Genomic DNA, 22,300 nt, shown 5'->3' on the forward strand with positions numbered 1-22,300 from the left:
TACAGCCGTAATGAAGTTGTCTGCTTCCATTTTGTCTGATGTATTTGACATGTGAAATGTAATTTACTAAAATGTCAACCACGGCAGCTTCTTCCAAATATATTCAATTATTTTGCTCCAGTCTAAACATAGAGAAAAGGTTCCGTATCTGGCTCCCAAATTAGTTACAGTCAATAAAATCAACATATTGAAACCACAATATTATGCGATGACATCAGGCGTTATTGACTCAGCTGCTCCATTTCTCCATCAACATGCACACATATGGCACAGAGCTGGTATAGCTAAATGGAGTATTACATAGAATTTACATTAGAGAAATGTGCCATTCTGGTTGAGGAAGCTAGTTACACTCAACAGTACTTTAAATATGACAGGGTATATGGCCACAGATTTGGTGTTGCAGAAGTAAAAATATAAGATAGACATCACAAAATGTTTCCTCATTGAGACAAAGAGCAACAGCCAGGGTGGACCAAAGAGTAGTTGTTGAGAGCAATTGTTGTAATGCAAGCAGCAGTATCTGCTGTATTGTACAGCAAATCTATAGATTAAACATATGTATATAAAGACTTTTAAGATTAGTTTTAATGGGGTCTGTAGTCCACATGATCATGAGTTACAAATAAAATAATTTGTGAAAATCTGAAATAAAAATTAAAACTGTTGGAAATGTGCAGCAGACCTTCCAGAAAATGTGTTCTCCTTTTGAACGAAATGCTGCCAAGTCTGAGGGTGGAGACTATCTCTTTTCTGATGCTCCTATTTTTTTTCTTAAATGCTGTGAATGGTAAGCCAGTGCTGCTGCTCTGACTACTGAACTAGTTTGTTAAAGCATACAGTAAGTGATTCTTACAGCCTGCTGTGTTGAGTTTGGTTGACTTTGCTTGGCTGAGATTTGGGGTCACCTGATTCTTAGCTGCTTTGTCACCCAACTCCGGCAAGTGCTACTTCACTGCTATAATTACAACTTTAAATGATGAACCCTCTAGTAGTTCAAGTAGTGTAGTAGAAGGGAATTTGGCTACAGAGTTCCCTGGTTGAACGTGCAATAATATTTCCATAGCATCCAGCATCTCATTACTATTTGTGGGATTTTTCTGTACCCCAAATGTTGACCTCTTAAATGACTGTTAATAATGCATATAAAGCATTTCTGAACAGTAAATGTTTACATGCTTATAAATATTTTTATAAATATGTTTGTTCTAGGCAGAATGCAGTAGGTTTTTTAGTGTTTCGTCGCTGAATTATTTTTAATTTAACCAGGTTGGACGGGCAAAAGGTGTATTGAAGAATTTTCTGATTGAACCATTTGTACCTCATCAACAGGTTGGTCAAACTACAGATTTTAAAGAAATTTGCCTTTTTAAAGTTAAGAAATAGAGTTTACTTGCTGAATGTTGCAAGATTCATTTCTGTTGTGCATTCCTTAATTTGCACATGGATAGAGTTAAATAAAATATTCTTAATTTTGATTCTGAACCCTGATTCTCAACTCTGTTCACAGTTCAATAGTTCTTCTTTTCATTAAAAAAATTTCTGACAGTCTCGATGGGGCCAAGCTTAGGATCCTGAGCAAGTAGCTGTCAGTCGCTCTGAATATGAATGACGGTTAACGCTGCATCAGGGTATTGCATCAGTGCTCCTATTAGATTTGCAGATGCGCATTATTGACATGACGATATCTGACTGGAATTGAGTGGACATTCTCCTCCTAATATTTCTCAATTCATTCTATGGCATACAAAGCTGAAAGGAAAAGTGAAAGGCAGAATATTTTTAAGCTTGAAAAAAATAATAAATGTTGGTGTTCACAGGGATTTGGCTGTCTTTGTTTGAAAAGCAGTTAACATGCAAGTGTGGTCAGCAATTAGGAAGACAAACTAATCTTGAGGCATTTGGATTAAGGAAGAGTAAAGAAGCTACAATTGTACAGAACTCTGGTCAGATTGCATTTGGAGTAATCTGTACAATTTTGGTTTCTTCTGCTAAGGGAGAATGTACTTTTCTTGAAGTGTGAGGGGGGCTGGGAATGGGGAAAGGAAAGGCACAGGGTTGCAATGAAGATTAACTCATTTGATTCCAAGCATGAAAAGACTGTCTTGAGAGCTTAAGTGGAGTGTGTCTGTATTTTCTGCAGTTTAGGTAAATGCAGTGTTCTCATGGAAACACAGAAATTCTCAGAGGGCTTAACAGATGCCAAGACTGTTTGTTTCTCCTGATGGCTGGGCCTAGAGCTCAGGGCATAGTCTTTGGATAAGGAGTTGGCCTTTGAGATGACCATGCGTCAGAACCCTGAAATGTTTTTAGCTTAATTTAAGTGGCTGTTTGGAGAGAGATACCCACAGATTGCTGCACCTATGGATGCGAAGGGAATTTCAAACTGCAGCCCTTCAAAGGGGGATTACAAACAAAGGTCTATAAACAAAGACCCCTGTCACTCAAGTGCTGGATGTAAGCTAGACAAAAAGAAAACAAGGCACACAAAGGACTCTGTCACCCCGAAGGCTGGAATTCAATTGTGATCGAAAGGAATTAGAACTACAGAATCTCAGCTAAATTACAAATGTATGCATTTATCATGAAACTGTTCAACTAACATCATCAGTGCTGCTGGTAATCTCCTTTGCAACAGCTGCAACTTCCAATTATCTACTGTTCAGGATCAGTTCAGAGACTGACTAACTTTGTTTTGTTTTAAACTTATTATTTTAGATTTGCCTGTCATTTCTGATCTTGTGCACATGTTGCATTTTATTTCTTGCATTTTGTAATTAACAAATTCACACTTTGTTAACCACATACCACCATGTTCCCTGGCTAGCATCTCTGTTGCAGGCTTGCTGCAGTGCTCCAGCAAAGCTCAGCACGAGCTGAAAGAACAGCATCTCATTCTCCTCTTGTGAACTCTCCAGCCTTCTGCACTCCATCTCGAGTTCAACAATGTTAGGGCTTGAGGCATCTTCTCCCATGACTTTATCCTAACACCACCTCTCCCCTCCCCCCCCCCCCCGCCCCCACACACCCCACTCTGAGTTTATGATTTTGGGGTGTGCCATCCGGAAGCATAAACTGAGGAACTCTTGCATGGGCTCTAGGCATAACAAATTGGGGAGTCATCAGGTTCTGGTCATCACTCTTCAGACATGAGGTAAAATTCTTTGTTTGAGAGTTCTGAATCTAGAAATTGAATGCTTGGTGGTTGATTGTGGTCATGGTTGGGCTAATTTTAATTTTTAGGATGGTAGGTCATCAAAAGGTGTAGGGCTAACTGTGTGAAAGCAGGGTGGTGCAGGTTCAGCCATAATGCTATTCAGTAGTGGAACTGGCTTGTGGAGTTGTACGACCTCATTTTCTTATTCCAAGACTTCCCAAGGTGAGGGTCATCGCACCAAATGGGGCCATGAGCTTATCTTTGCAGTGGTGAGCTCTGAGACAGCAATGGCCAATGCTCCTCCAGTTCTCAAATAAGCTCTCAACAATTTTAAATCCTCAAAATGGGCTTAGTGTGGGAAAAAGTTTAGGAAGCTCAAAAATGCTAGAATTTTGCCGTTGGCCTCCTGAATCACTATGTATTTCTTAAGTACTTTTTGGGAGAGGAACCTGACTGAAGATCCCATGGGTCTGTGACTCAGCAAGTTTTTAAACGTGTATTGCCAATTGGCTCCCAAATAACAGTTCAGGAGACGTTTTGTTGCACAGAAACCAGCTACTTGGCTACTTCCAGTGTATACTTTTTGCAACAGCTGGCTAAGTTTTTAAAAAGTTGCTTGTAAAGGGGAGTATTAAATGGGTTGGGTATCAATAGACAATTAGGATTAAATCACGTCCCTTGTGGATAAAAGGTGCTGGCACAAACTTGATGGGGTAAGTGATTTTAGGAAGAGAAGTGGGTCAGTCAGCTCCTTGAGTTTGTCCTGTTTGTCGATTAGAGCAGGACTGATCTATTCCTCCAGTTTCTTGTGTTATATTCATATCCATTTATAATCTTGCCTAACAAAAATCTGTAAGTCTTGGTCCTAACCATCTAGTGACCCTGTGGCACCTACAACTTTGAGGGAGTGTGTCCCAGTTTTCTGCCAGTGTTTGTATACAAAGTTTTATCTGCTATCACCCCTGAATGATTGACCATTCGTTTTAAGATAGGGTCTCTGTGTTCCTGATGTCTCGCACCAGAGAAAGTAGTTTCTAGTTATTGGCTCATTTTAACATTTAAGTATCTTAATCATTGCATCCCTTTTACCTTTATATCCAGTAGGAATTTGAGACAAAATTGTTTTGTTTTTTTGTGAGGTCTAACATTTTTGTGATTCCTGCTCAGGATGAAGAATTTTATGTCTGTATTTATGCTGCTCGGGAAGGTGACATTGTGCTGTTCCATCATGAGGGTGGGGTGGATGTTGGTGATGTTGACTCGAAAGCCCAGAGATTCCTGGTGGAAGTTGACGGAAATCTGACTGAGCAGGATGTTATTATGCATTTGCTCCAGCATGTGACTGCAAGCAGGAAAAGGTAACTTGCAGCAAAGCTTTTTTTCTGTTGCATTGATGGCTGTTTGCCTCCTGCTGCTGCTAGATTCTCCATTGGATACCTCTACTTAAATGTGAATTGAAGCCTCACAGGATGGGTAGTTTACAGCTGGATTGTGCTGGCCCCATCTCTGGTGATATAGTATTGCAGTTGATTACAGTGTTGTGTATCTCCTGAATTGAAAGGGTACATATATGTATGTGAATTATAAACAGGAACTGGTTCCTCCATTGGATAAAATCATAATTATCTGATTATGGCCTCAACTCTACTTTCCTGTCTACTTCTGATGCCCTTAAATATTTGAGTCATGTAGGAAAAAGTAGGCTTTTCAGCTTGTTGAACCTGTTCTACCATTCATTTAGATCATGGCAGAGCTACCTTGTTGCCATTTTGCCGTGCTATCTCCGTATCTCAATGTCATTAGCCTGCTGAAATGTAACAGTCCTGTCCTGAACCTGCTCAGTGATTGAGTTTTCACAGCTTTTTGGGATAAAGAAATTGAACATTCATAACTTAGTGAAGAAATTTCTCATCTTGGTCTCAAATGACCTATCTGTTAATTCAACAACATAAGAACAATAGTTGGCCATTCATCCTTAAAGATTTTGTTGTGCTGTTTAGTTGGTACATTTGCTAGTCTATAACAGTGACCAGTTCAGCACTACATTGGTTGTAAAGCACCTAGAGACATCTCAAGGTTTTGACACGTGCTATATAAATGCAAATTCTATCTTTATTTCCTGTCCTGAATGCTCTGTGGTAAAGTGAGTATGTGAATACCTCTGAAGGCAGTGCCAGGCAGATTGTCTGTTATTCCAGAGAGTAAAATAGCTTTCCAATGTGCTCATTCTATTTTCACTTACTGGCTGTTGCTTAGACTCAGTTCAGTGGTTCAAGGAACACACTAATCCCTTTTTACAGAGCAGTATCTCAAGGCGGACTAGACAGTGCAGGATATTTTAGTTTAAACTCCAGACCAACAGGGAAGTTTCATTTGGTAAATTAGTTATGGCCCAGAGTACGATATTCAACAAAAGAAAGAAAGAAAAAAGTAGTTGAGAAAGTGGCAGTTTGGGTTTGCCACAAAACTATCGTAAATCTTCATACTGAATGTGTGCAGTCACTAGATTATGTCCATCTTGGTGCAAGTGCAACTGTTTGAACTAAACTATTAGAAACAAGAGTAGGCCAGTCAACCCCTCAAATCTTTGCTGCCTTTCATCTCAATTGATTTGTGAAGTTATCCATTTTGCCATTTTAACTTTGTTTTCTGGTCTTTTCAGCACTTTGGCCTCTTTTATTGTTGGACTCTTCAAACTGTATGAAGAACTGTACTTCACCTACCTCGAGATTAATCCATTAGGTAAAAATGAAATTTGGTGACCAGTATCCTCCTCCACGGGGTGACTTTAAGCCAAGTTGACTGGAATAAATGTGTATTTGTAAAGGAGCACCTTTAGCATGTTGACTGCGAGTCCTGCCATGAAATTTTTATTTTCACAACAAGTCCAGTGCAATTCATTTTTCCAGATTAGCAAAGTTCCAAAACTGAGGCCTTAAAATCCTGGTGTTATCTTCAGCATTGGACTAGAATATGACTTGGTTTGTGCTTTAAAACATTACTAGCATGAACGTCAGAGAACTTGCAAAACTAGAAGCCACATCCTGAGCAACATTTTAGGGTTTCTCCAGGAAAGTGGACAAAATTGTCCAATGTAACATCTCAAAGTATGAGTAAAATCTTGAAGCCAAAATTAGAATTCTGTTTTCATGAACTGTAAGTCCTGGTCTCGTTCTATACTCTGTTATCCTTTTGTTAATTAGACTTATTTACTTCATGATCCTTTTAGTTTGCAAGTTTTAATTCTAAGTCTTTGCATATCCATATTTCTAATAGTCAAAAATCTAGGATTCCTTAAATGGAGAATGGGGAGCAAAGTTGAGCACTGCTGCAAAAATAGTGCAAAGATTTCTAAACCAAACTGCGTAGAACAGACTTTTACAAATACATTATGTTGGAACCTCTGTCAATTTCTAGTATTTTCATGTGATTATTTATTGCACACCTTTACCCTCTCAATTCTCTGCAGTTGTTACTGCCTCTGGAATATTTGTCCTTGATATGGCAGCAAAGATAGATGCCACAGCAGATTACATATGCAAGAGTAAATGGGGAGATGTGGAATTCCCACCACCGTTTGGGAGAGAAGCTTATCCTGAGGCAAGTAGTGCTGTATGGTGACATATTTTGTGATCTTTTTCAAATTGATTAGCTTCTTTGGTTAGGCACCAAGTTTGAAGGACTAAATGTGTCTTCCTGTTTTTCTTATTTGGAGATTTTTATTTTCCTCCCATGCAAATTTGAATTCATGGTCTCGTACAGATATGGTAGGTTGTTCAACTCAATCCAGTCCTTACAGCCGGAAAGATCTTTCCATTGGTGTATCAGTCCATTTGTTAAATGATATCAGACTTTGCCCACAGTGTTTCTCCTAGAGTTTGATTAATGATGTGCTGACATTAAATTTAAAATACTATTTAACTATGTTAGATTCTAACTCTAAGACTAAATGTGTCTATTCCTTGTCTATTTAATCTGTAAGCTTTAGTGATGGGAGTCTTAGATTATAGACCTCAAATAATTGCTCTGAGCAACAAATTACGTTAAATGGCTCTAAAACTTAAAAGTAGCATCAACATAAAATCAAACTCCTTTACTTACCACTTTGGGAATACAGGTGTGGGCTTTGCTGCACAGGTATCTCAAGTCTGTTCCAACGAACTGGTGGCAGTGTACACCCTTGTACAGATATGAATATGGCAATTGTATGATGGTTCTCAATAATTTAGTCATCAGTTGAGTTAACATTAATATCAAATGCAAGTATCGACTCTTGTTAGCAAGCCTACCAGGGTTGCTCAACCACATCTGCATGATAAGGATCAAGTGGTGAGATGGCATATGCTATCTGATGTCACAGCAGCATTGCTCAAGTGTGCTGCTCTCAGATTATAGATTTGAGGTCATGCAGATTAGCAATTTCTCTTGTATCTAAGCTTTGAGGGATGTTGACCATCTGACACTAACTAATTTGATGCCACTATTTGTTTATACTTCCTACTTGCGAAAGAAAATTATTGGCATGAAATAGCCCATTTAGCACAATTGTCAATGGCCTACAGTTTGCAGTAATTGAAGACTTTGCTAATTACCTTGGGTTTGACTCCTTCTTGTCAGGTCAAAACTGTATATCCCAAGTGTCCCCTTGGATCAAGGAGTGAGTTTTGAGAATCTTTGTGCTTTTGCAGCTTAATGTTTTAATACTCAATGAAGCAAACAATGGAAAAATAACTGGTTGTGATGTTGAAGTGAGTGTTCAGTCTGCATTTGAGCTCCCTATATAGAGCTCCTTTCCACTTTGGGTTGCGTTCTGCCACTTATGACCATGTTGGTGAATAAAAACAATCAACTAGGATTTGCTGAAGCATAGCATCTCGCAACCAAAATCTCCCTCAGATTCGTGTGTGGATCTCCAAGGTCCAAACCAGGAAGTTAGTACATTGGCATGCTGATTGGGTCGTATGGAAACTGAGTGGCTGCATGGTCAAGTGTTTGTGCAGCTTAGAGGGATCATAGCTCATAACATTAGTTAGAATTTGTGCATGTTTAGTGTTCATTTTTATTTGCTCACCAGCTTGTTGAGAGTATGAACTGATACAGCACAGGGAGACAACAGGGTATCTGATCTGTTTGTGAGCAATGAGAGACAATGGATCTCCTTTACCAATAAAATGAAAGGAATGGGAAATAAAGTGGAGTAGGGAGGAAAGTGAAGTAGGGAAAGGTAATTCAGTGCAGCTAACGGAGGGAGAGGAAAAATAAAGGTAATATTTTTGAAATCTCTTCAAACAATTGGCACATTGAAGAGATGAGACTCCATACTTTTAACTGGTCATTTTCTGGACCAGAGAGGTTATTGACACTTATCGTGCTAATGGAGTTGCAGTGTTAATTATGAAACTCTATATTCTGTGGCAAGTTTCAAGACAGTTGGCATGCAAATGTAGCAGTTGCATAGAGTTTGTATGAGGGAGTTGAGGATGAGATTCTGTTTTGCAAAACTAATGATGGAATAGGGCAAATGTGTCACCAAATTGTGGGGATTGAAAATTTACTGTTTCTTCAGTACAGGTTGCTAGCTGTTTAGAGCATGAACAATTGTGCCGACACCATTATAATTTCAGACGTATCTGGCAAAGTAGTTACTTCAGTCATGTTGCATTTGTCTTCTGTATCTGTTGAGTGAAGACTGCTATGGACTAATTGAGTGATGTGATGAATCTGCTTTTGATAAACTGAGTGTAGGAACATAGAAATAGGGGCAGGAGAAGACCATTTGACCCTTTGAGCCTGCTCTGCTATTCAGTATGATTATGGCTGATCACTGGTTAAATTATTTAAAATACCTGCATTGTATTTTGATGTCTTTACTGTTACAGGAAGCTTATATTGCTGATCTTGATGCAAAGAGTGGAGCCAGTCTGAAGCTGACTATCCTGAACCCTAAGGGTAGGATTTGGACAATGGTGGCTGGAGGAGGTGCCTCTGTTGTATACAGGTATTGCTTACTCTCCAGTAACTAAATCTGGGTGCAGAAGTTTGAACCCTTCAAGAGCAAATCAAAATCATTAGTCCCCGCTCTTTGGCTCCTGTCACCAGTAGATTCAGGAAATAGAGCTTAATTTCAAACTTCCAGCAGATCAATGAGGGGAAAAAAGGAAAGCTTCGGGGAATGAATTGTATTTTGGTTTTATTTGAATGTTTTTTATTAACTTTGTCAAAATAAATGTTAGACAGTGAATGGTGGAGACGTTTTGAATGCTTATTGATCCAAGTGATCCTATTTTCAAGGCATAACAATGCACAATTTCATGGAAGATTAATTGTGGACTTGGGAGGGGAAGAATGGAGGAGGGGGTAGATAGTGAGACCTATTACATTTAATTGAGAAGTCATGAAGTAAGGGTAGATCTTCATTTTTTTTTTATTGTAGGCAATTTTGGTTTGACTGTTAACTGTTTTCCTGCCTACTTGTTCACAGTGACACCATCTGTGACCTTGGAGGAGTGGATGAGTTGGCAAATTATGGAGAGTATTCGGGTGCCCCCAGTGAGCAGCAAACCTATGATTATGCTAAGACCATTTTGTCTCTAATGACCAGAGAGCAACATCCAGAAGGTGAGAATAAAAAGGATCAGAACAATCTTGAAATTGAGTGAGCTCATAATGGAGCATTCACTTCCAGCCACTTCGCTTTCCTGTTTTCTACTCACTGCATTGCACATGTTAAATTGCCAGTGGTTCCCCGATCCACAACTCTGGTTCTCTGCCTAATATTATGTAATGGAAGAGTGGAGGAAAGAGAGGTAACAAGCCAGAGCCCTTTTTTTTCAAAAACACACAAAATAAATAGTCTGAGGTTGAGCGTGCAGCAACAAATGAAGTAAAGAAAGCAAAAAGACAGACAGACAGACCTGGAGGAGTATATCAATAATGGATGCACCAAGGGTGAACACGAGAGTAAGGGAAAGGAGGATTAGATCGTTATTCTCTGGAATATAATTACTTTCCACATGTGCTGATGGCAAGCAGCTCTTCATCTTCTGTACTGATCCTCAGAACATTGCTGCCCTCTGTGGGATGGTCAAAATTGGCTAGAACCAAAACTGTCCTCTAGCCCTGGCCCCTGTTCTACCAATGTTGTTTACCTTTACCAGACTACATTAAAATCATTCTGATTGCCATCTTCCTCCCAAATCTTGGACTTCTATCACTTTTATGCTCTTTGCAAATATCTGCTGCCTTTATGCAACAGATTATGAAGATTTGCACAGTTGGTCTTTGGCTCCCTTTAATTGCTGCTAAACCTATGTCAGTGATTTATTTTAATCATCAATTCTCACAACATGTAGGCACTGTCTCCTACCATTTAGGGCTAAGCTGAGAATTTCCTTCACCCAAAGCATTGTAAATATTAGGAATTCTTTACCCTAGAGGGTTGTGGATACTCCATTGTTGAATATATTTAAGGCTGAGCCAGATTTTTAATCTCTCAGGCGTGTGGAGAGCAGGTGGGCAAGTGTGGAAGTCCAAAATCAGCCAGGATTGCATTGAATGGAGGCACAGGTTTGAGTAGTATGATCTAATCCTCCTTTCCCTTACTCTCGTGTTCACCCTTGGTGCATCCACTATTGATATACTCCTCCAGGTCTGTCTGCCTTTTTACTTTCTTCACTTCATTTGTTGCTGCACGCTGAACCTCCTGAGACTATTTATTTTTTGTGTTTTTGAAAAAAAGGGTCTCTGGCTAGTTACCTCACTTTCCTCCACTCTTCCATTATAGCTTTCTCATCGCCTTTACTCTTGTCTGATGTCCATGTTTATCTGTTGTGCTGCAAAGTAATCAAATATTTTTACACACAGAGCAATATAAGATGCTATAGGAGGCTAATTACTGTTTTTTGCTAACTCTTTAACTTGCCTGAGTAAATTTGTTCTGTTCTATTCAGGAAAAATCCTCATTATTGGAGGTAGCATTGCTAACTTCACAAACGTAGCAGCAACATTTAAGGTAATGTCTGAATATTTGAATCTATATTAAACTGTATTTTTCTCTATATGCCCTTTTCAGTTTGGCCAGTGAGTTGATTTGGTAAGTGGAGGACAAGAGTATATGAAGCATGTATGCTTGGCGTGGGTGACGGAAACTTTAATTATCTTAGTTAGAGAATTTGAGGGGACCTATGATAGGAGAGAGAATAGCATAGGATTTGGATGTTATGGAAAGAATGAAATAGGGATGGCGTTGCAGAGGATGGGGGAAGGAGCAAAGGAGTGGGGAGAAGGAATTTGGGAAGGGATGGATGGAATAGATTGGTTGGAGGAGTGGCATAAAAGTAACAGATGTGACATTGGAGAGTGAAATTGTCAGAATTGTTGCAGGATTAACCGAGGTACACATCTTTTCCTCACATTATGGAAGGAAGTGGAGATCCAGTCCAACTGAGCCTGCACTGCTTTGGAGCTTACTTCAGGTATAACAGATTTGATTGGATCTTGATTAAGTAAGTTTCAGTATGTCTGCCAAGGAGCTTTTCCTTTCAGGAGACTGGGTTGGCAAATCAGTGTCCGTATAGAAATATGGTGGGAGTTGGGTATTTGGGGGAAAGGATGGAGGCTGTGGTACATGATGTGGATGGCTTCAAAAATGGGAGGTTGGGGAAGGCTTGGAAGAGTAGGAATGGTGTGGAGAGTGGATGAGACATTGGATTGGATAAGTATGTTTAATTTTACTGATGGTTGAGGAAGAGGTGAATGGGGTTGGCATGGGTAGGGATGGAAGTGATGAAATTGGTTGAGTTACTGAATTGGACTGCAAATGTTTAGCACTTTTCTGCTAATTGATTTTTGGTGTAAAGTAATTGTGTCCAGTGGTCTGGTTGATCATTAATTCACATGATAACTACAAGCATAAGGCTATCTGACATAACTCTGTTCATTTAGAAGAAATATCTTTGCTCCATTGTCATTATATCTTTTAACTGTTTTAGATAATTCCAGGTTACTTGCTGTAACTATTCCGCACTATCCCTTTGTGCTTCACACAAAAGCCAATAGAACCAAATTCATTTTATTTCTTCATAAAATATCGAGTCTAGTTGTCTTGACACAGCTTCCACAGCTACTCATTCATTCAGCTCTTGGTGCAGCTATTAATTAATGGGTTGATGCTCTTTTGGCTGTTGGCATTCTGTCTGTTTTTTCCTAACTAACAACCCTCTTAAAATGATTTCAAACAGCCAGAATAAAATCAATTCCAAAGGCAGTAATTAAACTAATGGATTTATGACGTGGGTGACTTTTTGAGGAAAGAAAAATGCCCTTTCAATGTGAAGGACACGTCTGAAACATTATTAAGGATTGCTTTCTCTGTTATGTCACTTTAAGTAGGTCTGAAATCTTCCTTGGTGAATCAGCAGAGTGGCTCAGTGAAAGGAGGGTGATCTGTTGACATTCCTGAGTGATCCATATCTGATAGGTCAACATCCCCATGAATAAAGATTGACATCCATTCTGCTTTTTAAAATGGCCAGCTGCAGGGGAGGCAGGGTAGCCCGGAATGATCATCTAAAGCCCCACTTGACGAAGGGGCTGCGCTCTGAAAGCTTGTGATTTCAAATAAACCTGTTGGATTGTAACCTAGTGTCTGATTTTTGACTTTATCTGATTTCTCTTCAAGATGCTGCCAGACTTGCTGAGCTTTTCTAGCAACTTCTGTTTTGTTGCCCCAGACTAATGACCTGGCAGATGGCAAAATTCTAATTCAGTAAAAAATCTGGAATTAAAAAACAAGCTAGCCTAACTAAGGGTGACCGTGGAACTACTGTTAATTGTTTTTTGTTTTAAAGCCATCTGGTTCATTAAATATTATTTTGGGAAAGAAATCTGTTCTTACCTGGCCTGCATGTGACTCCAGATCCACAGCAATGTGGTTGGCTCTTAACTACCCTCTTGCTATTTAGAGATGGGCAGTAAATGTTGACTAAGCCAATGACGCCCACATCCCATGAACAAATAAAAAAAAACTGATCCCAAAATTTCAGCATAAATCACTGAAAGGCCTGGACTCACGAATAAAAATTTAATATGGCAGGAAACTCTGTTCCTGGGAAAACAGCTAAATATTCTTGCATTGGAGGAATCGAGGGAGCCAGTAGCCAAACCCATCTTTTCTGGTAAAACTTTGTTGTTTGAATTGATTTTGTGTTAAAGATGAAACATCTTGATGTCTGTCTGTTGATCTTTTTATTTTCAATCCTAGGGCATTGTACGTGCCATCAAGGACTACCAAACCCCGTTGCAGAATCATAACGTCTCCATTTTTGTCAGGAGAGGTGGACCCAATTACCAAGAGGGTCTCCGTGTCATGGGTGAAGTTGGTGAGGCTTGACAACTTCTTAAAAAGAGAAGTCCAAGAGTCCAACCTATGAAGTAGTTAATTACTGCAATCAGTATGTCGAGTATAAAATGCAGAACTGACAAACTATTAGCTATAAATCAAATCTGTGCCAAATACTGGACACTTGCCTTTTATTAGTCGAGGCATTGGTGATAAGAATAGGAGGGTTATGGTGGAACTGGACAGACCTTTTGGTTAGGCCCTAGCTGAATTATTGTCTCTAGTTCTGGATCATTGCATTATAGTCACGATGTGATTGCACCCCCTTCAGGGCAGAGGAGATTCACCAGGATGTTGACTGGGATGGAACAGTTTTTCTCTCTCTATGAAGAGAGGCTGGATAAGCTCGGGTTGTTTTCTTTAGAGCAAAGAAAGTTGAGAGGGGACCTGATAGAAGTGTACAAGATTGAGGAGCGTGGGCAGGGTGGATAGAAAACATTGTTCCCCATAATTGAAGGGTCAATAACAAGGGGGCACCCATTTAAGGTGAAAGTCAATAGGTTTAGAGGCAACTATATTTTTAACCCAGAAGGTGTAGGACTCTGGAATGTACTGCTTGGGAGGGTAGTTAAGGCAGGTAATCTCAGTTTTAAAAACCACTTGAATGAGCACTTGAAATTTGATGACATTCAAGGCAATGGACCAAGTAATAGTAAGTGGAACTAGTGCCCCAACAGCCCCAGATGCACCTGTTCCTTCAGTCACCGATCTGATGTCTGCAGCGGTCTTCCGGGGAGTCAACCCAGGGAAAGCAACAAGCCCAGATGGTGTCCCCGGCTGAGCACTCAAATCCTGTATGCACCAGCTGGCGGAGGTATTCACTGACATCTTCAGCCTCTCCCTCCTACAAGCCGAAGTCCCCAGCTGCTTCGAGAGGACCACCATCATCCGGGTACCCAGGAAAACACATGCAGTGTGCCTTGATGACTACCACCCAATAGCTCTAACCTCAATAATCATGAAGTGCTTCCAGAGGCTGGTCATGGCCCACATCAACTGCAGTCTCCCAGCCTGACTCGATCCCCTACAGTTTGCCTACTGATGTAACAGATCCACAGAGGATGCTATATCCCTAGCCCTGCGCCCATCCCTGGAAGGACACCTACGTCAGACTCCTGCAGGTTGACTACAGCTCCACCTTCAGCACCATTATCCCCTCCAGACTGATCTCAAAACTTGGTCTTGGCTCCTTCCTCTGCAGCCAGATCCTCAGCTTTCTGACCCATAGGCCGCAATCGGAGAGGATAGGTAACTGCACCTCCCACAATAACACTCAGCTCAACACTGGAGCGCGCTCCCCACCCCCCCCCCCAAAAAAAAAGATGCATCCTCAGCCCCCTGCTGTACTCCCTGTACGCCCGCAACCGTGTTGCCAGATTCCAAACAAATGCCATCCAAATGTTTGTTGACAGCACCACCATAGTGGGACACCTATCTAACAATGATCTGTCAAATACAGAAGAGAGACAGAGGGCTTGGTGATGTGGTGCAATGAGAACAACCTCTCTCTCAATGTCAGCAAAACTAAAGAACTGGTCATTGACTTCAGAAAGAAAGGAGAACACACCCCCATCTACATGAATGGAACGGAGGGTGGAGAGCGTCAAGTTCCTTAGAGTGACGATAACCTATGACCTGTCCTGGACTATCCATGTTGATGCAACAGTCAAGAAGGCACAACGCCTCTTCTTCCTCAGGAGGCTCAGGAAATTTGGCATGTCCGTAAAGACCCTCACCAACTTCTACAGATGCACCATTGGAAGCATAACTGTCCGGGTGAATAACAGCCTAGTATGGCAACTGCTGTGCCCAGGACCATAAAAGATTACAGAAGGTGGTGTGCACAGCCCAGACCATTACGGAAGCCACCCTTCCATCCATGGACTTTATTTACATGACCTGCTGCCGGGGAAAGGCTGCCAACATCATCAAAGACCCATCACACCCTGATAATGATCTCCTACAAACTCTTCTGTCAGGCAGAAGATATAGAAGCCTGAACGCGCACCAGCAGGTTCAGTAACAGCTTCTTGACTGTTATTAGACTGCTGAATGGACTGTCTAGCTTCAAATAATGCTGATCTTGCTTAGCACATGCCCTGTGCAGTGTAACCTGTATGCCTCCAGTCTTTTAGATCTGTACATCCTTGCTTACTATGGTCTGCCTGTACTGCTTGTAAACAAAGCTTTTCAGTGTACTTTAGTACAAGTGACAAAAATCAATCAATCAATGTAGGTTTAGTGTAGCTTTGGTGCAGACTTTTAATGGGCTGAAGAACCTCTTCTGTATTGTATGAATCTGATATTAAAGTTACAGCATGTTGGTCTATAGCTATGATTCCTTTAGCAAATCTTCATACAAATCTTGGTGAAGCTTCACTTGAGGCACTTTTGCGAAGTTGTATTGCTATAGGATCCAAAGGGATGCGGTTAGGTCCCCTGTCCACTCTGAGGCTGGTAAAACCAATGTAGTGAGAGGGAGGAGGTAAAATAGAAACTACAATAATAGCCTGTTTTCCTCAACCATAACACGCAGGCATCGCTGAACGGGCACATAGAAATGCAAAAGATACATTCTGCCCACTGATTAAATCTGTCCACATTGGCTCAGTTTCATTGTTCGGTGTAGTTTGGAAGAATAATGAGGGCATATTGGCTTTGTCCTCCAAGCTTCTTTGACTTCAAAAAAGGAATGTTTTCCTATTAACTCTGTTATTTATACCCTTACCTGCTTCCCAGCCTAGAATAATAGAGTAGTTTATTCACATGCTTTAACATAAAGTTATCCAGTTCCAATTGTTCTAGTCCTAACCAATTAATCTCTGTTCACAGGGAAGACAACTGGAATTCCTATCTATGTTTTTGGAACAGAAACGCACATGACTGCAATTGTGGGAATGGCACTTGGTCACCGAACCATTCCTGACCAGCCACCCATGGCTGCCCACACTGCCAACTTCCTTCTAAATGCCAGCGGCAGTCCATCAGTAAGTGTAGGAGCCCTAAAATAGGCGAGAGATGTTTTGAAGAATTGGTGTTTCTTGTTATCTGCTAGCTTGTTTTGATTTTGAAATGATTTAAAATTGTTGAAAGTGCTGTAATCAGGAGACTGTGACTGCTCATTTATTGGTATTTGTTATTGGAGCAATGAATAGGGGAGGGAGCATGAGGTCGTCATAGACAAGTCTTGTATATAATTTCTATTCAACCTATTCAGAGATTTTATGACACACCATTGAAGCAGGTTGAACCTGGATCTCCTGGTTCAGAGGTAGGGACTTTACCACTGTACTGCATGAGGCTTTGGACGAGGCTTGTATTCTCTAGTGCAGAGGATTTAAGATTAATTTAACTGATTACGATGTTTAAGCAATTTGGGGTCCTTAGAGGAACAGGTGTGAACATTCTGAATTGGGAAAGTATGAGGTCGTACTATTTTTAGGAGATCTGAAATCTGGAAAATATACAAATCTGAAAAGCAGCCTGGCGAACTGAATAACTGTCTGTAAAGTGGGTATTAAACTAATTAGAGGTTGGGGAGGATTAAGCAGAGAGGAACTATAGGTTTGCAAAGGAAAAGTGTTTACAGGACAGCTATTTGAATAACTATATCTAGAAAAGGACAAAGGGACAGTGTATATAAACATACAAAAACAGCAATAAAAAGAGGGTTATTGGAGAAAAATAGTAAGGCAAAAATTAAGAGCACTATTTGAATGCATGTAACATTTTTGGGAAGAAAATGAATTTATGCTGTAAATAGAGGTTAATGGGTCTTATCTTCATGGAGTTAAAAGGAGATCTAAGCTGGGAATTAAATAATCATGGGTATGAGACTTTTTGAAAGGAAAGCCTGATGAGGTAGCTTTGTTCATACAGCATGGAAAAGTACGACAGCAAGAAATAATCTTAGATTGGTCAATATAGAATCAGTTTTGGTGGAGGTAAATGATGAGGGGTGGACAACATTGGTAGGCATAATCAATAGACCCCCTGACATTAGTTGTTCTGTAATATAGAATAAATCAGGGGATAATGAGAGAATGTTGAAAAGGCTGCACATTAATCTGGGGTGATTTTAATCTTTATGTAGATTGATAGACAGATTAGCAAAAGTAGCCCTGAGGAAGAGTTCATACTATATTTTGAGGCAGTTTCCTAGGATAATATAACTAAATTTTGGGGGAGGCAATGGCATAGTGGAGTTATCACTAGACTATTAATCCAAAAACTCAGCAAATTTTCTGGAGACCTCTGGTTTGCATCCTGCCATGTCAGATGGTGGCATTTGAATTCAATTTAAAAAAAAAAAAAAAAAAATCTAGAATTCAGAACCTACTAGTAACCATAAAATCCATTGCCTGTTGTTGGAACAACCCATTTGTCTCATTAACGTCCTTCGGGAAGGAATTCTGCAGTCCTTATCCAGTCTGGCCTACGTGTAACTGCAGAGCCACAGCAATGTGGTTGACTCTCAACTGCCCTCTGAAATGGCCTAGCAAGCCACTCCATTCAAGTGCAGCCAGGGATGGGCAATAAATGCTATCAAGCCAGTAATATCCATGTCCAGTGAGTGAATTTCAAAAAAATGTTGTGGATCCAAGCAGGAAGCAGGTTATTTTGCATCCAGTAATGTGTAAATAGGTAGGATAAATAAATGATCTTGGAATATCAGATCCGTGAGGGAACAGTGACCATTACATGGTAGAATTTAGCATTTGGTTTGAGAGGGAACAGCTCAGGTTGGAAACAACAGTGTTCCACTTAAATAAGGGTAATTTATAAAGGAATGAGAACAGACCCAAGTGGAGTGGACTGGGAAAGGAGTTCAGCAGGAAAGATAATTGAGGATCAGTGGCAGAGTTTATGAATAGAGCTGATGGCTCACAGCGAAGATATATCTCAGTGAGAAAGCAAGATTCTGGGAAGGGAAATCTTCAGTTTAAATTCCACTATTCTGCCCTCATCAGGGGTGACAGTGGCACACTTGACTGCTGTATGCTATTAATGTCTTCTACCACAAAGACTAGTACAAAGTATTTATTCAACTCTTCCATTTTCTAGCTCCCCATTTTCATTTCCCCAGTGTTATTCTCGAAGAGCCTATGCTCATTTCAGTCTGTCTCTTTTCTTGCATTTAAAGATACTTCTGTCCATGTTATTATTACTTGCAAGTTTACTCTTGACCTTCTCTTTCATTCTTTTGGTCATTTTTGTTGGTTTTTAAATGTTCTTAGCCCTCTGGCTTAACATTAATCTTTGCTACATATGTTTTTACTTTCAAATTGATGGAGTCCTTATCTACCTTTTGGTTAACCATGGTTGGCTTATGCCCATTTTAGAACCTTCTTTTGAAAAGCATTTGAAAAATACTAAATAATCAAGAGCAGAAAGGGGAGACAAATACAATAATTATCACTAGAGTAAAAGTACTAGGGAAATTAATGAGGTTAAAGACCCAGATTGGATGAGATGCATCCTAGAATATTAAAAGGACTAGCTATAAAGATTGTTGCATTCATAATAATCTTCCAAGAATTGTTAGATTTTGGAGAAGTGTTGGAATGCTGATGTAACACCTGTACACTCAAAGGGAATAAGATGTGATACAGGCAACTATACGCCAGTTATCTTAACATATTGGGAAAATATTTGAGTTTATAATATACTATGTAATAGTGTTTAGAAGTATATGCTCTTAAGCAGAGTTAGTATAGTTTCATGAAGGAGAAATTATGCCTGACAAATTTATTAGAATTCTTTGACAGAATATCTATAAAAGCAGAATAGAGAGAATGCTGGAAACTCCGTTCTCGCAGAGTCCAGTCTGACGACTTCAGAACGTTTAAATCACAGTTGTTGATGAACAGATTGGCTGGCAATTGTTGCATCTCTTAGTAGAATATATAAACTACTTCTTGTTTCCTTCCAGACTCCAGCCCCCAGCAGAACTGCTTCTTTCTCTGATTCAAAACCTGATGATACCAACAGAACATCGATGAGTCTGAAGCAGAACATTCCACATGGTAATTCAATAAATGTACCAATAAGTGCCAGGCTGTAACCATAGCATTACCTTGTCCATGTATATTTCTATATAGGATTCAAGCTTCTGCTAAAGGTGAAATGCCAGACTCCAAATTTAACACCTGCATTGCTCCAAAGCTTGTACAATTTTCTTTTATTTAAATTGCTGTTAATTAGCTGAAGGCAGCATTTGATTTGATTTCAACTGTATTCAATTTCATTGGAGCAAATCATCACATCAGGGAACAGCATTGTATCCTCTGCAAGATTCTTTGGCTTTATCATTGACTCGGCTGCTCAAGCTTCATTTATGTTTTCTCTGTCCGGGGTTGCTAACGTTTCCAATGGCCTTGAGGGGAAGGAATGTGTTGATGTCTGAGGGAGAAACCCCTCTGTTTAAATGCCAAGGTGGTTGGTACTCTTGGCATTCACTTACCTTTACCTTCTACCAGGCTCCAAGCAGTCAATTCAGCTTTATGACTTTTATGCTTCTCATTCTATATCTTTGTTTCCCATTCCCCAAAGCTATTAGCATGTAAAGTATGTCTCCTGTCTCTTTTATCCAGTGTTGTTGATTGTATCTTATGCTGATCACTACTAACATTTAACTGTCTCTTATTTTCCCTTTGAAACTTCGCAGGTTGAATTTATTTTCCTTTGTTTTTTCTTTCCATTTTCTTCCAGTGCTGTTCATTGGTAGTATCTTGCAGTTTTAACAAATGATTTGCATCCCAAAATATCGTATCTCCACGTATATTAATTTTATTATCTACATTTTGATTTTTTCCAACTGTTTTATTTTAACTTTTCATTTCATTTGCCAGTGTTTCAATGATGTATACGGCTCATAACTACCTGGTAATCTGCCGATTTCAAAGCAAAATCATGCATAGCAAGTCTATGTAATTCAACATTGTTCCCTTGGTTTATGCATGAGATTTCAAATTTATTATACTGAAAATATTGACTTAAATATGAAAAAAGCATCAATGTTAAACAGAAGTAGTTGGAGCCTGGTGCATTTTTAAAAAGGCACGGTGAACTGGCATCATTACATAATAACAAAAATTTAAACAATTAAGACAACTATTTTGATAGTTTTAATTTTCTTTAAATTCTGTTTTGTGCGTAACCTAATTGGCATTGCTGTGAATTAGCATGTTAAAATGAAGGTGAAAACTACTTATCTGGCTTTTGCTTCAGGTTCAATGCAAATAAAACACTCCCTTTTGGGAGGGAGCAAAATTTGAAGGGAACTGTTTTTAAAGCAGTTGATGAGGTTCGCTCCACACATTTACTGCAGTCTGCATCACTTGAGTTTGCGTAAACTAGAGGTCCTGTTGTTTCAGTCCACTCCTGAGACCAGACTCTCAAAAGCAGGCAGCAGATATCAACTTGCTCACCTGGGTGCAGCTGTAGGTGGCAGACTTCTGCTTGTGTGACATGCACTTCACCCTCTGTCACTGGGCACGTACATACATTGAGTTGGCTCAGTGGCTCCTCATGCTTCTATTGAAATATGAGACCTAGGAGCTTGCAAAAATGTCTCTATCAGCAACTCATTTCACTTATTATATATGTTTCACATTTCAAATAGTTTCTGCTACACCTCTGGTTACTTCTTGACTAAAGTCAACTTGGAAAAGAGAAAAAAATGCGAAAGAACTGCGGATGCTGTAAATCAGGAACAAAAACAAAAGTTGCTGGAGAAGCTCAGCAGGTCTGGCAGCATCTAAAGAAAAATTCAGTTAACGTTTCGGGTCTGGTGACCCTTCCTCAGAACCTAAATGCTTGCTTTGAAAAAGAGAGAGTTGGTTTCTTGCATATAAAAATGCAATGTGAATGGCACGGTCTGACATTTCTCTTAAAAGCCAGATCAAATGTAATCCTGAGTAAGTTTTGACTGTTCGGTTGTGATTACTGTATGATCTGGTACCACTTTGATTTTTTTTTTAAATTTGAGATAAGAGGAGGCGATATACCCATTGAGCCCTTTCTGCCCTGCATTTAGCTGAACTGATTCTTTATTTAACTTGGTTCTGTAATCATTACTATCCATGCATAACAAATCTGTTAAAATTTTAACTGAGCCCCAGTTTCAACATTTTTGGGGAAAGAAATTGCAGATTTCCATTATTGCCTGTGAAGAACTACTTCCTGCCATTACTCTTGAGCAGCCTGGCTCTAATTTTATGGTTATACTCCCTCCATGTGTTGTTCATGGTAAATTTCGGAGATGTTTAATTTCAACCTAAAGTGTAACATCATTTGTGCAATGTGGACAATGCCCCATTTAATTTGAGGTAGATCCCTTAAAGCAATTGTTTGGTTTTATTTATTATGTCAAGTAATCCGCCAACTACTACTAAAGTGCCTCACTGGCACAAAGGACAGAATAGTCTGTGTTGTTCAGTTTAATATTCTGTGATTCATGCCTTTTACAGCTTGCCCAGCACTCCTCCAGATCACAGTCTTGTACCTGAAGTACAATACTTCAAAGTTGTTTGGTTTAGTTCCAGTTGCTTTGGGAGCTGAGATTAAACTGCCTTCCGCTGCTGTGGTGTAATGGCCTTCATTTCATTAGGGCTTGATAATGGCCATCAGGAGGAAGATGGGTATCAGTATGGTGTGTTCCTGGTCAAAAGGGAGATGGTGTGCCATTGGGAAGGGTGTATCAGGTAGTGATGTCTTTTAACAAATCCTATTATATGTGATGC

The 22,300-nt window shown here is 39.7% G+C and overlaps 1 protein-coding gene across 1 annotated transcript in view; it reads left to right on the forward strand.

Annotated features, from left to right (window-relative positions):
• Nucleotides 1-1,269: 1,269 nt before the first annotated feature.
• The window catches only part of LOC109918067 (ATP-citrate synthase), a gene marked incomplete at its 5' end in the record, with an annotated part of 48,301 nt that continues 27,270 nt past the window's right edge, over nt 1,270-22,300 (forward strand). Inside the window, 10 exons of the mRNA XM_048621446.1 lie at nt 1,270-1,332; nt 4,325-4,515; nt 5,820-5,899; nt 6,627-6,757; nt 9,037-9,155; nt 9,639-9,775; nt 11,107-11,168; nt 13,419-13,536; nt 16,389-16,543; nt 19,489-19,582. Of these exons, the coding sequence (XP_048477403.1) occupies nt 1,270-1,332; nt 4,325-4,515; nt 5,820-5,899; nt 6,627-6,757; nt 9,037-9,155; nt 9,639-9,775; nt 11,107-11,168; nt 13,419-13,536; nt 16,389-16,543; nt 19,489-19,582 (1,150 nt within the window). The remainder of the gene's footprint in view (nt 1,333-4,324; nt 4,516-5,819; nt 5,900-6,626; nt 6,758-9,036; nt 9,156-9,638; nt 9,776-11,106; nt 11,169-13,418; nt 13,537-16,388; nt 16,544-19,488; nt 19,583-22,300) is intronic.

The sequence above is a fragment of the Rhincodon typus genome, unplaced genomic scaffold (genome assembly GCF_021869965.1).
Source record: "Rhincodon typus isolate 14 unplaced genomic scaffold, sRhiTyp1.1 hic_rhity00000671, whole genome shotgun sequence".
In the NCBI taxonomy this organism is placed as follows: Eukaryota; Metazoa; Chordata; class Chondrichthyes; order Orectolobiformes; family Rhincodontidae; genus Rhincodon; species Rhincodon typus.